The sequence below is a fragment of the Bombina bombina genome, chromosome 1 (assembly GCF_027579735.1).
Source record: "Bombina bombina isolate aBomBom1 chromosome 1, aBomBom1.pri, whole genome shotgun sequence".
NCBI classification, from domain to species: Eukaryota; Metazoa; Chordata; class Amphibia; order Anura; family Bombinatoridae; genus Bombina; species Bombina bombina.
The window spans coordinates 765381795-765399908 of NC_069499.1; the positions used below are offsets into that span (position 1 = coordinate 765381795).

At 36.7% G+C, this 18114-nt stretch overlaps 1 protein-coding gene across 1 annotated transcript in view; it reads right to left on the reverse strand.

Moving 5' to 3' along the window:
- Window positions 1-18114, reverse strand: part of LOC128660873 (connector enhancer of kinase suppressor of ras 2-like) — a 957001-nt gene that overhangs the window by 277438 nt on the left and 661449 nt on the right. The window contains exon 12 of the mRNA XM_053714957.1: window positions 12296-12373. Within this exon, the coding sequence (XP_053570932.1) occupies window positions 12296-12373 (78 nt within the window). The remainder of the gene's footprint in view (window positions 1-12295; window positions 12374-18114) is intronic.

Here is an 18114-nt window from a genome sequence, read left to right on the forward strand (position 1 = left end):
GGCTGAGCTGGCTGAAAAAAAACCTAACACCTGCAAAAAAGCAGCGTTCAGCTCCTAACGAAGCCCCATTGTTTCCTATGGGAAAATACTTTCTAAGTCTACACCTAACACCCTAACATGAACCCCCGAGTCTAAACACCCCTAATCTTACACTTATTAACCCCTAATCTGCCGCCCGACATCCTCGCCACCTGCATTATACTATTAACCCCTAATCTGCTGCTCCAGACACCGCCGCCACCTACATTATCCCTATGAACCCCTAATCTGCTGCCCCCAACATCGCTAACACCTATATTAAATTTATTAACCCCTAATCTGCCCCCCCCAACGTCGCCGCCACCTACCTACACTTATTAACCCCTAATCTGCCGACCGGACATCGCCACCACTATAATAAATGTATTAACCCCTAAACCGCCGCACTCCCGCCTCGCAAACACTATAATAAATTTTATTAACCCCTAATCTGCCCTCCCTAACATCGCCGCAACCTACCTACAATTATTAACCCCTAATCTCCCGCACCCAACGTCGCCGCTACTATAAAAAAGTTATTAACCCCTAAACCTAAGTCTAACCCTAACCCTCACCCCCCCTAAGTTAAATATAATTTAAATTAAACTAAATAAATTTACTATAATTAAATAAATTATTCCTATTTAAAACTAAATACTTACCTATAAAATAAACCATAAGATAGCTACAATATAACTAATATTTACATTGTAGCTATTTTATTATTTATTTTTATTTTACAGGCAACTTTGTATTTATTTTAACTAGGTACAATAGCTATTAAATAGTTAATAACTATTTAATAGCTACCTAGTTAAAATAATTTCAAAATTACCTGTAAAATAAATCCTAACCTAAGTTACAAATACACTTAACACTACACTATCAATAAATTAATTAAATAAATTAAATACAATTATCTAAAATAAAATACAATTAAATAAACTAAACTATATTACAAAAAACAAACACTAAATTACAAAAAATAAAAAAATATTACAAGAATTTTAATCTAATTACACCTAATCTAAGCCCCCTAATAAAATAAAAAAGCCCCCCCAAAAAATAAAATTCCCTACCCTATACTAAATTACAAAATTAATCAGCTCTATTACCAGCCCTTAAAAGGGCTTTTTGCGGGGCATTGCCCCAAAGTAATCAGCTATTTTACCTGTAAAATAAAAGAAATACAATACCCCCCCAACATTACAAACCACCACCCACACACCCCTACTCTAAAACCCACCCGATCCCCCCTTAAAAAAACCTAACACTACCCCATTGAAGATCACCCTACCTTGAGCCGTGTTCACCCAGCCGGGCACCGATGGGCCAGAATAGGACATCTGGAGCGGCAGAAGTCTTCATCCAATCGGGACAGAAGAGGTCCTCCATCCAGCAGATGTCTGTATCCGATCAGGGCAGAAGAGGTCCTCCATCCAGCAGAAGTCTTCATCCAAGCGGCATCTTCTATCTTCATCCTTCCGGCGAAGAGCAGCTCCATCTTGAAGACCTCCGGCGCGGAGCCTCCTTCCAGCACGGCGGACTAACGATGAATGAAGGTTCCTTTAAATGACGTCATCCAAGATGGCGAGGTCCATTCTATTGGCTGATCCAATGAGCCAATCGGATTGAACTTCAATCCGATTGGCTGATTACATCAGCCAATCGGATTTTTCCTACCTTAATTCCGATTGGCTGATAGAATCCTATCAGCCAATTGGAATTCTAGGGACGCCATCTTGGATGATGTCATTTAAAGGAACCGTCATTCGTCGTTAGTCCGTCGTGCTGCTCATCGTCGGAAGGATGAAGATAGAAGATGCCGCTTGGATGAAGACTTCTGCTGGATGGAGGACCTCTTCTGCCCCGATCAGATGAAGACTTCTGCTGGATGGAGGACCTCTTCTGCCCCGATCGGATGAAGACTTCTGCCACTCCGGATGTCCTATTCTGCCCATCGGTGCCCGGCTGGGTGAACACGGCTCAAGGTAGGGTGATCTTCAATGGGGTAGTGTTAGGTTTTTTAAGGGGGGATCGGGTAGGTTTTAGAGTAGGGGTGTGTGGGTGGTGGGTTGTAATGTTGGGGGGTATTGTATTTCTTTTATTTTACAGGTTAAAGAGCTGATTACTTTGGGGCAATGCCCCGCAAAAAGCCCTTTTAAGAGCTGGTAATAGAGCTGATTACTTTTGTAATTTAGTATAGGGTAGGGAATTTAATTTTTTGGGGGGGCTTTGTTATTTTATTAGGGGGCTTAGATTAGGTGTAATTAGATTAAAATTCTTGTAATATTTTTTTATTTTTTGTAATTTAGTGTTTTTTTTTTTTGTAATATAGTTTAGTTTATTTAATTGTATTTTATTTTAGATAATTGTATTTAATTTATTTAATTAATTTATTGATAGTGTAGTGTTAGGTGTATTTGTAACTTAGGTTAGGATTTATTTTACAGGTAATTTTGAAATTATTTTAACTAGGTAGCTATTAAATAGTTATTAACTATTTAACAGCTATTGTACCTAGTTAAAATAAATACAAAGTTGCCTGTAAAATAAAAATAAATCATAAAATAGCTACAATGTAACTATTAGTTATATCGTAGCTATCTGATGGTTTATTTTATAGGTAAGTATTTAGTTTTAAATAGGAATAATTTATTTAATTATAGTAAATTTATTTCGTTTAATTTAAATTATATTTAACTTAGGGGGGGTTAGGTTAGACTTAGGTTTAGGGGTTAATAACTTTATTATAGTAGCGGCGAGATTAGGGGTTAATAATTGTAGGTAGGTTGCGGCGATGTTAGGGAGGGCAGATTAGGGGTTAATAAAATTTATTGTAGTGTTTATGAGGCGGGAGTGCGGCGATTTAGGGGTTAATACATTTATTATAGTGGCGGCGAAGTCCGGTCGGCAGATTAGGGGTTAATAAGTGTAGGTAGGTGGCGGTGACGCTGGGGGGGGCAGATTAGGGGTTAATAAGTGTAGGTAGGTGGCGGTGATGTTGGGGGGGCAGATTAGGGGTTAATAAATTTAATATAGGTGTCGGCAATGTTAGGGGCAGCAGATTAGGGGTTCATAGGTATAATGTAGGTGTCGGCGGTGTCCGGTCGGCAGATTAGGGGTTAAATAATTTTATTATAGTGTTTGCGATGTGGGGGGGGCTCGGTTTAGGGGTTCATAGGTAGTTCATGGGTGTTAGTGTACTTTGTAGCACTGTAGTTAAGAGCTTTATGTTCCGGTGTTAGCCCATAAAACTCTTAACTACTGACTTTTAAATGAGGTTGGAGTCTTGGAGGTAGATGCTCTACCGCTCACTTTCTCCAAGACTCGTAATACCAGCATTAGGCAAATCCCATTAAAAAGATAGGATACGCAATTGACATAAGGGGATTTGCGGTAGCCTCAAGTCGCGGAAGAAAAGTGAGCGGTAGCCTCGAGTCGCGGAAGAAAAGTGAGCGGTGAGCCTCTACCTGCCAAACTCGTAATACCAGCGTTAGATAAAAAGCAGCGTTGGGACCTCTCAACGCTGCTTTTTAAGGCTAACGCAAAACTCGTAATCTAGGCGTATGTGTATTATATTGAATAATAAAAAACAGGCTATATGCCTACGAAATAGGTAAAAAAAATCTAAATAAAATATTATATTAAAAAAGAAATGGTAAAATATTTATTCCATATCGTAACAGGATAATAGCATTAATTAATTGAATACATATATCAATAGATCAGATGCCGGCATCTAAAAATATGATCACTATATATGTATAATAAAGGAAGGGTTAACTGCCGAAACTCGTAGATTTGCTCACTTCCTACACACACAAAGAAAAGTTGAAAATCAGTAAGAGCAGAACGGGGGGCAAGAAAACATTTTGTGTTAATAACGAGTGTTTATTGCTTAAACCTGTTGAGGCGCTCCAACTGACTCACTTCCATTTCAGAATTGCTTTAAGAAGATCACAGAGCTGAACAGGTATACCAAGCACTTTGTGTACAGAACGAGTGGCTTTATAATTCCTGCTGTGGTGCTCTTTGAAACATCTCCTTTTGAATAGCTTATCACCGAAGCTGTAAAAAATCCTAGGTGGAAGAGGATCGCATATTTTATTTTTTGTAAAAAACTCAACAACGGCAACAAAGTAGCTGAAATATCGTTTCATGGAAACATTCCAAGTGTAATTCATTACAACCAATCACAAAAAGGATCAGAAGTCACGGGACTGGGACATTTCTGTATACCGTGAACAACGGACCTCACCAAGCGTCTTCTCTCATAGAGGAATCTAGAGATTTCCTTATACCGACTTAAACAATGTGGTCAGACACCCAACATTATCAAGTGCTGGGTCACAGGTACTCATAAAGCCACTAATGCTGGAACTATAATAAGCTGGACACGCAACAGAATAACTTTTACAACACATACATTGTGTGCTAGCTATTGAACACAATATCCGATTAATATCTGACATATCAATGTTGATCGCGCTAGCGTTGTTTTAACCCTTCCTTTATTATTTATTTTGGTCATTTTTATTGTGCACATAGTGATCATATTTTTATTTTTAGATGCCGGCATCTGATCTATTGATATATATGTATTCAATTGATTATTACTATTAACCTGTTACGATATGGAATACATATTTTACCATTTGTTTTTTAATATAATATTTTATTTTGATATTTTTTTACCTATTTCGTAGGCATATAGCCTGTTTTTCAATATTCAATATAATACACATAGTTTTCAATATTTTGCATTTGGGTGCGCTTCCCCATTTCTTCCTTTCTTAATTGTTTCTCACATTTTTTGAGATTTGTGTGTAGCCATTTTGGGGTATTTAGCTTATAACTGTATACTAGGGAGGCCCTCCTACCAACTATTCACTTAGTTACATTTAGTGGTCCAATCATGTGCATACATCCTACCTAAATATGCTTTTAAGCAAAGAATAACACAAGGGAAAAGTTATATTTGAGGATAGAAGTGGAATGTTTTGAAATTTGTACACTCTATCTCACTGGTTTTTAAACCTGTCCTCCCCAACAGGCCAGGTTTTCAGGATTACCTTGGGTGAGAGCAGGTAAAATAACCACGTTTACTAATCAGCTGATTATTTCACCTCTGCTTAAGTTCAGATATCCACAAAATGTGGCCTTTAGGGAGGCCTGAGGTCAGGTTTGAAAACCAGTGCTGTATCTGAATAGTAAAAGAAAAAAATTGAGCTTTTCTTCCTTTAAGTACAAGAGTATTAATTTCAGCTAAAACCAAACAATTCTGTTAATTACATACATATTACTTTAGGTTACTTTAACACAGTGATTTTTAACCTTTTTTTTGCCGTGGCACACTTTTTTACATTAAAAAATCCTGTGGCACACCACCATCCCAAAATTTTAAAAAAATCACACATTGTAGCCTAATACAGCATATATATATACACATACACACAAACACACACATACTGTATGTATTGTGCTGTTATGCCATGCCTCCTACAAACTACCCCTGCACTGGGAGTAAAAAACAAGCAAAGTTTAAAAAATATGTCACACTGTTGTCAGTCTGCCGTGGCACACCTGAGGATCTCTCACGGCACACTAGTGTGCCACGGCACACTGGTTGAAAAACACTGCTTTAACAATTATGCTCATAGTTTTAGTTCCTCTTAACACTGAATAGATAAATCTTAGTACAGGTGGCCCTCGTTTTACAACGGTTCAATTTACACCGTTTCAGAATAACAACCTTTTTTTTCAGTCATGTGACTGCTATTAAAAAGCATTGAGAAGCAGTGCATTTATTAAAATAGACAGTAGGTGGAGCTGTCCGCTTGCTGAAATTAATCAGTTTAACCAGACCTGAGCTATAGAGCAGATTTCAAAGGAACAAGATCTTCCTGTCTAAAAATCAGTCCAGATTGGAATGCATAGAAAGAACTGTTTGCAGAAAAATGCAGTAAAGTGTGTGTTGTGCGATTATTTTATTAGGTTTATAATGCTGTGCAGCAAATGTTTTTGTTAATTTAACTTAGTTTAATTATATATTCTGTGTTGTGCGATTATTTTATTAGGTTTATAATGCTGATTAGCATTTAAAGTCTTCATTTCAAAGCTTTAAAAAATAATGTATTAGGTGTTAATTATGACAATTTTGAGAGGGGCCTGGAACCTATCTCCCTCACTTCCCATTGGCTTACATTGTAAACTGGGTTTCAGTTTACAACGGTTTCGATTTACAACTATTCCTTCTGGAACCTAACCCTGGCGTAAACTGAGGGCTACCTGTATATCCTTCTGATTAAATAATAGGAATTAAAAAAAATATGTAGCATGAATAAAGTTAGTGGCTTGTCAAGAGACTGCTAGCGATATAGATGTCTATGATGTTTATTTAAAGGGACATGGAAATTAGGAAACATGTGAAAAACACTAATACCAGCCAACACTACTGTTTATATGAAGACTGCTATTGCCCTTTGCCAGTCTCTGTGCATTAGCCTCACCCACAAGAGCTTACATAATTAGGTTCAGAAATGGAGGTGCCATAAACCTAAGTTTTGTTTTTGTTATATAACCAGGGATAGGCACAGACAAAGGCTGTGGCGGACATTATCAAAAGTACAGTGAAGGACACCAAGGTACATTTGAAATTAAAAACATTATTTTATAGTGCTTAGTGTTATTATACTGATGCAGATACCACTGATCCTATAACCAGCCCTCCTCTGGCTATACCCATGAGCCAGTGTCACTACTGTGTCATATAGTGCTGGGTGTTATTATACTGATGCAGATATCACTGATCCTATAACCAGCCCTCCTCTGGCTATACCCATGAGCCAGTGTCACTACTGTGTCTTTGTATAGTGCTTGGTGTTATTATACTGATGCAGATACCACTGATCCTATAACCAGCCCTCCTCTGGCTATACCCATGTGCCAGTGCCACTACTGTGTCTTTATATAGTGCTGGGTGTTATTATACTGATGCAGATACCACTGATTCTATAACCAGCCCTTGGCTGGCTATACACATGTGCCAGTGTCACTACTGTGTCTTTGTATAGAGCTGGGTGTTATTATACAGATGCAGATACCACTGATCCTATAACTAGCCTTCCTCTGGCTATACCCATGTGCCAGTGTCACTACTGTATCTTTATATAGTGTTTGGTGTTATTATACTGATGCCGATACCACTGACCCTATAACCAGCCCTCCTCTGGCTATACCCATGTGCCAGTGTCACTACTGTGTCATTATATAGTGCTGGGTGTTATTATACTGATGCAGAAACCACTGACCCTATAACCAGCCCTCCTCTGGCTATACCCATGAGCCAGTGTCACTACTGTGTCATTATATAGTGCTGGGTGTTATTATACTGATGCAGATACCACGTACCCTATAACCAGCCCTCCTCTGGCTATACCCATGTGCCAGTGTCACTACTGTGTCTTTATATGGTGCTGGGTGTTATTATACTGATGCAGATACCACGTACCCTATAACCAGCCCTCCTCTGGCTTTACCCATGAGCCAGTGTCACTACTGTGTCACTATATAGCGCTGGGTGTTATTATACTGATGCAGATACCACCGACCCTATAACCAGCCATTGTCTGGCTATACGCATGTGCCAGTGTCACTACTGTGTCATTATATGGTGCTGGGTGTTATTATACTGATGTAGATACCACTGACCCTATAACCAGCCCTTCTCTGGCTATACCCATGAGCCAGTGTCACTACTGTGTCATTATATAGCGCTGGATGTTATTATACTGATGCAGATACCATTGACCCTATGACCAGCCCTTGTCTGGCTATACGCATGTGCCAGTATCACTACTGTGTCATTATATAGCGCTGGGTGTTATAATACTGATGCAGATACCATTGACCCTATGACCAGCCCTTGTCTGGCTATACGCATGTGCCAGTGTCACTACTGTGTCATATAGTGCTGGGTGTTATTATACTGATGCAGATATCACTGACCCTATGACCAGCCCTTGTCTGGCTATACGCATGTGCCAGTGTCACTACTGTGTCATTATATTGTGCTGGGTGTTATTATACTGATACAGATACCATTGACCCTATGACCAGCCCTTGTCTGGCTATACGCATGTGCCAGTGTCACTACTGTGTCTTTGTATAGAGCTGGGTGTTATTATACAGATGCAGATACACATCCAGTATTTCACTCAGCCTTTATTTATTCCATAACTTATTACCCAATATCGCTAGCAGTCTCTTGACAAGCCACTAACTTTATTCACACTACATATTTTGTTTTATTCCTATTATTTAATAAGAAAGATATACTAAGGTTGTGGCGGGCACTGCAATGGATAGTCACGGACACCAGTGTCCGTGTACGGACACCTTGCCTATCCCTGTATATAACCTTTTGCTGGTCTTTCTGATGAGAGTGCTTATATTCAGGAAAAGCCGCTCCCTGTAACTAAATGTACTGCTTTTCTGAAGTCACTTTTGTAAAGAAAAACAAAACAAAGATGGAAACACACAATAATTGCAATGTTAGTATAATATAATAGTATAACTTTACTATTGTTGCGTGTGTTTCTGTGTTATATGTCCCTTTAATGCATACCGATCATTATTTTACTGGGAGCCATTTGAGACTATTGTTTTTAAGTGATTGTGCTCCTGGGACATTATTTTAACATGTGCAGATGTGTATAGGTGATGTATAATATACAACAAGACTTGGGGGTGGGCTGCACAATACTTTGCAATACTTGTACATTATATAAGGTTGCCACCTCCACCATGTTTTCCTGGACACTTATGAGTTATACATGCTGCAGGGTGTGTGGGGAGGAACATGTATTGTGTTTCTGGACAGCACTATTCATATTCCTCCCTGCACACTCTGCAGCATGTGTAATTATTAAGTGTTCTATATTTTAAAGGGTTGGGTGGCAACCCTAACATAGATTCAAATTTAGGTAAAGCAATTTAATTTGTGACTTCAAGTCCCTTTAATGCAGTCAGTCCCAATTATGTCACTGTGACAACGTTGGTGCATTTTTGAAGTCTATCTAAATGTATCTAAATCTAATTTATGATTGATTTGCATGTTAGACACAAAGGACCCCATTAATGGTGAATTAATAAGTGGTTTATATATATATACAATATTATGTCCTGCGTTTTACTCAAGAGAAGACCTGTAGGCAATTGTGTATAATCCATCCTTAGCACCTATTCTCTATGAAACTTGCAGCTATGGGCTTGTACATCCTAGAATGTCATTAGGTCATGTTATTCTTCACACTTATATTTAAAGGCACACGGAAGGAGAACTTAAACTTCCATGATTCAGAGCATAAGATTTTGAAAATAAGTGTTTTTTGTTACACTCATGGCCAGATTACGAGTGGAGCGCTAACAGTTATGAGCGAGCCATAAGGGGTTTATCACAGGTGTTTGCCCGCATCGGGTTTAGTGCTCATATAACAAGTTAAAAGTAAATGCGAACGCGTGAGCCCAATCATGATTTACGCTAGCATGATTACCACAACCTCAGAGATTTGCAAAACAAAAAAGTGTCCCAAAACACATCAAAAATACATTACAAAGTACAGTTACACTGATAACACCATCTAATAAAAATTATTTTAAAAAATGCACAAAAAAGCTATAAGGGATTAAAGATATTAGATCTCAGGTGTTAGTAAAAAAGGCAGGCAAATGGCTTTAACACAGAGATACATATATATGTGTGTGTGTACATTTGTATTTATGTATTTATATGTGTATATATGTATTTACATACATATATACAAACACATAAATACATATTTACACACATATAGACCTAAATATATAAGTGCATTGGAGCCCTTTGCAGTTAAGTAGATGAAAACATGAAAAAGCATATTTATGCAATATTCATATTTAATAAAGTGTTATACTGTGTATTTACTGTAAATATTTCACATTCCAATGTTCTGCACATAGCAAAATATGTTATAAGTATTTATAAATAGATATTTATATATACTGTATATGTATATATCTATAGCTGAATTTAAAATCCTCCACTAAATCCAAAATGTAGAGAAAATAACTCATTGTGTAAACCATTTACAAATCTAGACAAATCGGAAGACTTGCTTTTCACATAGAAACTCTCTGATTACACTGTTTCCAATGCAGCAAAAGATTCATAGTGATTCAACCTACTCCCAGCTGATGAGTGGCAATAACCACGAAACAGCTGTCCTGGGATTGGTCTGAATCACTGTACTACCCCTAGCTAAGCTTAGAAACTGTGTAATGCAGCGATGCTATGGCGCAAAGGGAAGTCTGCCTTAAAAAGCAGGCTAGAAGTAAAAAAGTGAGGCATTGTGAACCTCATTTGCATATATCACCCAGAATCCTTTGCTGCATTGGAAACAGTGTAATCAGAGAGTTTCTGTGTGAAAAGCAAGTCTTCTGATTTGTCTAGATTTGTAAATGGTTTACACAATGATTTATTTTCTCTCTCTCTCTCTCTCTATATATATATATATATAAAGGTATAGCTATATATTGTACCAAAATACAATCAAATATACGTAGAAATATGTATTTATGAAAAAATAGAAAATATTAAAAATGGAATGGGAAATATTCATATTTTCACGTTAGGTTAGCACATTTGAGAGTATGTGATCATGTTTGCGTGCGAATAAGGTGTTAGGTTTTCCAACCCCCTTTTTTTGCTCAATTAAATTCTATGGGGAAATAGGTTAAGACAATAGTGATATTATAATTTTAGCTTTTGTGCACATCGGGTTAGCACACAAGCAAAAACTTTTTATTTTCAACTTGTAATACAAGTGCAACCCAAATTCAGTATTCTTTCCTGAAAAGTAGCCAACTTTAAACAAATTATATCAAGAGAAAGAAATACATCTAATAACAGAAGTAACAGATTTTTTTAAATTCTACACTATACATAAATTATGACTCTTTAGATATGATGAATAGAGTGTGAATTAAAACATTTAGATATAGCTTTATGGTTTGAATTTAATGGTGAGAAGTCCTTAATAAGGTTATTTTTATGTTAGATTTCTGTAAGTGTTGAATTTTCTACTAAACACGCTGTGGCCATATCAATGTGTATTGTGTATTATGTTTGGGCTTGTTACGGTAGAGCTGAGAAAACCTGATGTCATGTCTTCAATGATTTAGTTTTAATTATGCACAAGCTCTCTTTAGATATTTTGGTGTTGATGGAGAAGTCATTTTCTAGAGCACAGAATGCTTTTTGTTTTCTGTTGTAGTTTGTATTAAGAATGTGAATCCACTGTATGCAGTCTAGAGTATGGCTATGCTGTTTTGTTTTGGTATACGTTATAAATAGCCAAATACAAGGTATTGTACATACTATCAACCCACAGCACTCGATTCACTAAGGCTAGAAGAGTCTCTCCTATTCCTTTATTATTTTATGTAAGCTATTCATTAAGATGGAGAGAGAGTTGTCGTGAGTGTTTGCTGAAATGTTTTCAAGGTGGGAAAAATGCTCTCAACAATAATATATGCGGCTAGGGGAGGGTTGTTTGATGTAGGCGTGAGATTCACATAATTTTTAAAATTGGTGTCTCATTGACATAAAAAAAACTAACTTAAAGGGACATGAAACCCCAAATTTTTCTTTCATGATTCAGATAGAACATACAATTTTAAACAACGTTTGAATTGACTTCTATTATCTTATTAGCTTCATTCTTTTGGTATCCTTTGTTGAAACAGATAGCTAAGTAGGCTCAGGACCTGGGAGATAGCTGCTGATTGGTAGCTGCACAAAAATGCCTGTTGTCATTGGCTTACCAATGTGTTCAGCTACCTCCCAGTACTCCTTCAATAAAGGATACAAAGAGAATGAAACAAAATAAATTGATAATACAAGTTAATTGGAAAATTTGTATGCTCTATCTAAGTCATGAAAGAAAGATTTTTGGTTTCATGTCCCTTTATGTGGATGCTAATACTTATAAACAAAGAGCAGAAATTAGGATGGAGCATTGCCCACCCCCCCCCTTGCCCCCTTGGTTTTAGTTAGAGGCTGCATATGATAACAAGAGAATTGTAGAGACAGGGTAACTCTTTAACTTTTAGTGATTCTAGGTGAGTTTAATCTAAACCTTCATTAACTATTTGTGCTACTTAGGAAACATGTGCATTGCTGATCTACCATACTTTTAGAGACCTTAGACAAAGACCCTGTACTCACCTCTGCTACCTCTTTTGTACATATTTGGTTCCTTAGACTCCCCTATCCAGTTGTATTCTGTTGGCATGGAAACCGGCCTTAAATCACCTGTAGAAAAATTACATCATATCAGAAAGTATATAAAATAATAATTCAAAACAAACCTGTGATGTATTTGGTAAAAAAAACAACTAATAAGTAACTCTCACTGGCATTTGTAAACTGTAAACTGTCACAGTGTTTCTAAAATATGTTTTAGGGAGGTATATGCACTTGTTACTGTGGCTAATGCCCCTCTTAAGCAATCAGTTCTGCCTTACCTTCAGAATGGGACACTTTTAATTTAATTGTAAGAGGGGTTGGCAACCCTATGCAATGAATGCCCAAGGTGGCACTAATATTACATTTGCTGGTGTCTAGGTTACCACCATACTGCTTGCTTTCACGGTCTCCAAATGTAGTGCCTAATAAATAATTTTCCTTATGAGTCCATGTTATATATCATCAATAAACCTTTACTTATTAATGCACAGTATGGATTTTAAAGGGGAAAAAACCTACCATGGGCACTTAAGTGAATTGTTTTAGAAGATTATTGCTACTTTTGACACACAAACACACACACACTTCAAAGGTTTGCCTCCACTGCAGGCATATGCTTTTTCCCCCTAAGCACGCCTCTACAACACATACATATTATTGATTTAAAGCTGTCATATTCTGTAAAAATAAAATAAATATTTTCTTGAGCTCTATGAATCAGACAAAATATATATAATCAATAGTTGTATTTTTATGTTTTCAGGAAATTTGTTTAAAATCTAGTTTTACTGAATGCAGGTGCAGGAAATCTTTGACAATGTAACAACAAAGAAATAACCTTTTAAGTGAAAAGTCAACTGTCTGAAACACTATATTTTCTAATATTTATGTTTTTTTTTATTAGGCGCATCCACTCTTTCTGACTGGTTAGCTAGGGTCTCTATTGTGCAAGTAACGTTACATGTGTATGCGAGGGGGTGGAGATAACAGTCTATAAGGGAGAGAGGATACTCCTTGGCAGAGCTCAACTCTTATAGGATGGGGGTGGGGGTGAGTGTTGATGCCGATGCCTGTGGCGCTCTCAGCAGAGCTTAACGGTGGTTAGTTGTGGGCACAGCAGGAATAATTATATGTCCTTCACAATTTTAAATAAGAAAGATGAAATGCTAAATTTAATATTAAAATACATATTGGCCAAGGCAAAACCGGGACATTAGCCTGTCACAAAAATGATTTTGTGGACACTAGAACAGAACAAAAGGACCCTTGCTAACCATTCCTTACTGATCACAAACTAATAAATATGTAAAGGATTTTACCATGATCTCTGTTTAAAAAAAAGAGATAGGGGTAGCCCTGCCCTCTACTCTTAAAATAAAAATTTAAGTTTTATGATTCAGATAGAGAACGTAACTTTAAGCAACTTTCCAGTATACTTACTGTTGAAAAGCATATCTAGGTAGGCTCAGGAGCAGCGATGTACTACTAGAAACTTGCTGGTTATTGGTGGCTGCACATGTAAACCTCTTGTCATTGGCTCTCCCAATGTGTTTAGCTAGCTTTAAGTAGTGCATTACTGCTCCTTCCTATCAAGATAATTAAGCAAATTTGATAATAGACGTGAATTAGTTGGTTAAAATTGTATGCTCTGTGGTAGTTTTAACAAGCAGCGGATGCTGCAATCTATCCCTCGTAGTTTCCAGATCGCTGGAAACAGGAATTAAGAAGCAGTGGTCGTAAGGCTGCTGCACCTTAACTCATCCGCCACCTCTGAGGCGGCGGATAGCAATCATCCCGATCAGATAGATCAGAATGATTGAAACCCCCTGCTAGTGGCCGCAAATCTGCAGGAGGCGGCATTGCACAAGCATATCACTAGAAATAGAAATAATAAATGCAGATGGCGTATGCTGTCGGCATTTATCAATGTGCGGCAGACATGATCTACTACATCGGATCATGTCCGCTCGCACAATGATAATTCGGCCCCTCTGTCTGAATCATGAAAGAAAAATGGGTTTTTATGTCTTTTTAAGGTGGTTTAGCACTGATTCAGCTTGGTTAACAAGCATTTAAACAAATAGCATTTAGTTTTTTCTAATCCTCATCTAATAGATAAATATAAATTTATATACACACAATAATATTCAGCCTAAACTGATATTGAAAATAATTATTTTCCTTTCATGACTGTTGATGTAAAACTGATAATCCACTTAAAGAGAGCAAATTACTAGAGACAATGCGAGGGATAGGATGTAGAGTTATTAGTTCACAGAAAATTAGAATGCAGTACTAAACCAAGCCTCCTTAGCAGAAAGTGGAACAAGCACAATTTCAAATGTATTTTCCAGCAAAATCCAATAAAATAAATAATGATTGTACATTGTAATAATGTTATACTTTCAATACTGAAACTTCTTATGTGTTGTAAACTTTGAGTTTAATGGCCCTTTAATCTTTCTCTGAGCAAAAAATAGTAATTTCTCATTGTACAGACTGTGTTTACTGCAATTCCGCTTTGTACAGACAGAAATTACAGTTTTGTGCTAGAAATCCTTAAAGTGATGGTACATTTTAGTGTTTCACAATTAAAAATAAAGGCGACCTTCATACATGAGTTTAAAAAAACTGTGTAAAAGGTACTTTTATTTCACCGCGGCTTCACTGCTAAACTGAGCGCCTTTGGACACCCACAGCATAGCTCATTTTTTCAATGAGAGGAAGCTTCCACCTCTTAGCCAATAGCTGTGCTAGCCATACGGCACTGCATTAAAGTAAAAATCATAATTATGTATCTTTGATACAAGCATTACAATTATAAAGTGGACCAATGGTAAAACTGTAAATAAATATATTATTTTATAATTAGAATACCTATCGACTGTTATATATTCTGCTTTATACTACTATAACACAAGTCATTTGTTTCAGAATTCAGAATTCTTATTGATAAAATAATGTAATAAAGATGTTATATGTCACAATTAAAGAGACATTAAACACAAATTGTAAGTTGCATAACAATGTACCTTCATATCTGAGCATTTTGCAATGAATAATGTAGCTTTATTTTGTCAAATGAGCATATTATTTTATGGGGTTTTTTCCCCCCCACTGATTTCCCTGTCCCCCATAACTAAAGAACCCTTGTTAACCAATCAGAAACTAATACATAGATATAGCACTAACTCTGTTTGCACATGTGCAGTTAAGGAAAGAGACTTGGGTAGTGTGCTCTCTTCTATTCCCTTAAGGTGGTTTAGCACTGATTCAGCTTAGTTAATAAGTAAAAAATATATGTAATAGGTATTTAAGTAAACAAAACCTCACAGATAAATTAGCTAAAAGTATTAACCCAAGCTTTCCTGGGAGAAGGTGGAACAAGTAAAAATGTCAGATGTATTTTACATCAAAAGGAAGCAAATAAATAATGATAATAATAATTAAACATTTTATGCATTGTTGAAGTAAAACAGTTACTTTGTCAGCTTATTTATAACTATAAAGCAAAAACATCTTAAACAAATATAATTTCCTAGGTAACTATACAAAGTTTATTACAATCAGAGCACTACAAAAAATATCCAATAATGTATGTATCTGTGTTTAAAAAAACATATAAAAAGAGATAAAGTTAATGTTGTCCAGTGGCTAGCAAATATATAAAACAAAAATAATAGTTTCACAATACAATCTAAAACAAAAATCATTTATACTTGTTTTTAGCTGTCCTCAGAATAGGTTTCACTAAATTAAACATTATAAAATGTTATATTTAAATGAATAATATAATTCAAAGTATAAATTTCTACATTTTTATCAGAGTAATCTTTGCTTTGAATGTATTGATTTAGGGTCAGATTACAAGTGGAGTGCTCATTAACGCTCCTGCTCAAGCATTAATTGCACTAGAAGTACATTTTTTGCACTCATTGGGTTGCGCTCGTATTACAAGTTGAAAGTAAACTGTTTTCGCTTGTGTGCTAACCCGACGAATGCAAAAAGCCGAACTTAGAATATCGCATGCGCGTTCATGTATTCCCCCATATGAGTCAATTGAGTCACCCCACTCTCAGGCAAACCTGATCACATATTCTCATGTGCGCTAACCCAACATGAAAATATTAATTTTTCACATTCCAATGTTCTTCACATAACAGAATATATTCTATTTATTTATAAATAAATATTTCTACATATATATAATGTTTCCTTGGTACAATAAATATTTATACCATACCTATATAGAGTTGTGCTCATAAGTTTACATACCCTGGCAGAATTTATTATTTCTTGGCCATTTTTCAGAGAATATGAATGATAACAAAAAAACTTTTCTTTTACTCATGGTTAGTGTTTGGCTGAAGCCATTTATTATCAATCAACTGTGTTTACTCTTTTTAAATCATAATGACAACAGAAACTACCCAAATGGTTTACATACCCTAGTTCTTAATACCATGTATTGTCCCCTTTAACATCAATGACAACTTGACGTCTTTTGTGGTATTTGTGGATGAGGCTCTTTATCTTCTCAGAAGATAAAGCTGCCCATTCTTCCTGGCAAAAAGCCTCCAGTTCCTGTAAATTCTTGTGCTGTATTGCATGAACTGCACGTTTGAGATCTCCCCAGAGTGGTTCAATGATATTGAGGTCAGGAGACTGAGATGGCCACTCCAGAACCTTGACTTTATTCTGCTGTAGCCAATGACAGGTCAACTTGGCCTTGTGTTTAGGATCATTGTTATGTTGGATGTCCAAGTACGTCCGATGCGCAGCTTCCGGGCTGATGAATGCAAATTTTCCTCCAGTATTTTTTGATAACATACTGCATTCATCTTGCCATCAATTCTGACCAAATTTTGTGTGCCTTTGTAGCTCACACATCCCCAAAACATCAGCGATCCACCTCCGTGTTTCACAGTAGGAATGGTGTACCTTTCATCATAGGCCTTGTTGACTCCTCTCCAAATGTAGCATTTATGGTTGTGGCCAAAAAGCTCAATTTTGGTCTCATCACTCCAAATGACTTTGTTCCAGAAGGTTTGAGGCTTGTCTCTGTGCTGTTTGGCATATTGTAAGTGGGATACTTTGTGGCATTTGCGCAGTAATGGCTTTCTTCTGGCGACCATGCAGCCCATCTTTCTTCAAGTGCCTCCTCATTGTGCATCTTGAAACAGCCACACCACATGTTTTCAGAGAGTCCGGTATTTCACTTGAAGTTATTTGTGGGGTTTTCTTTACATCCCGAACAATTTTCATGGCAGTTGTGGCTGAAATTTTAGTTGGTCTACCTGACCGTGGTTTGGTTTCAACAGAACCCCTCATTTTCCACTTCTTAATTAGAGTTTGAACATTGCTAATTGGCATTCTCAATTCCTTGGATATCTTTGTATATCCCTTTCCTGTTTTATACAATTCAACTACCTTTTCCCACAGATCCTTTGACAATTCTTTTGCTTTCCCCATGACACAGAATCCAGAAACGTTCAGTGCAGCACTGGATGAAAGATGCAAGGGTCTGTCAGGAGTCCAGAAATTCATTGACCTTTTATACACACACACTAATTACAAGCAAACAGATCACAGGTGAGGATGGTTAGCCATTCAAATCCCTTTGTGTGAACTTGTGTGCATGTTATCAGGCCAAAATCACCAGGCTATGTAAACTTTTGATCAGGGTCATTTGGGTAGTTTCTGTTGTCATTATGATTTAAAAAGAGTAAACACAGTTGATTGGTAATAAATGGCTCCAGCCAAACAATAACCATGAGTGAAAGAAATGTTTTTGTGTTATCATTCAT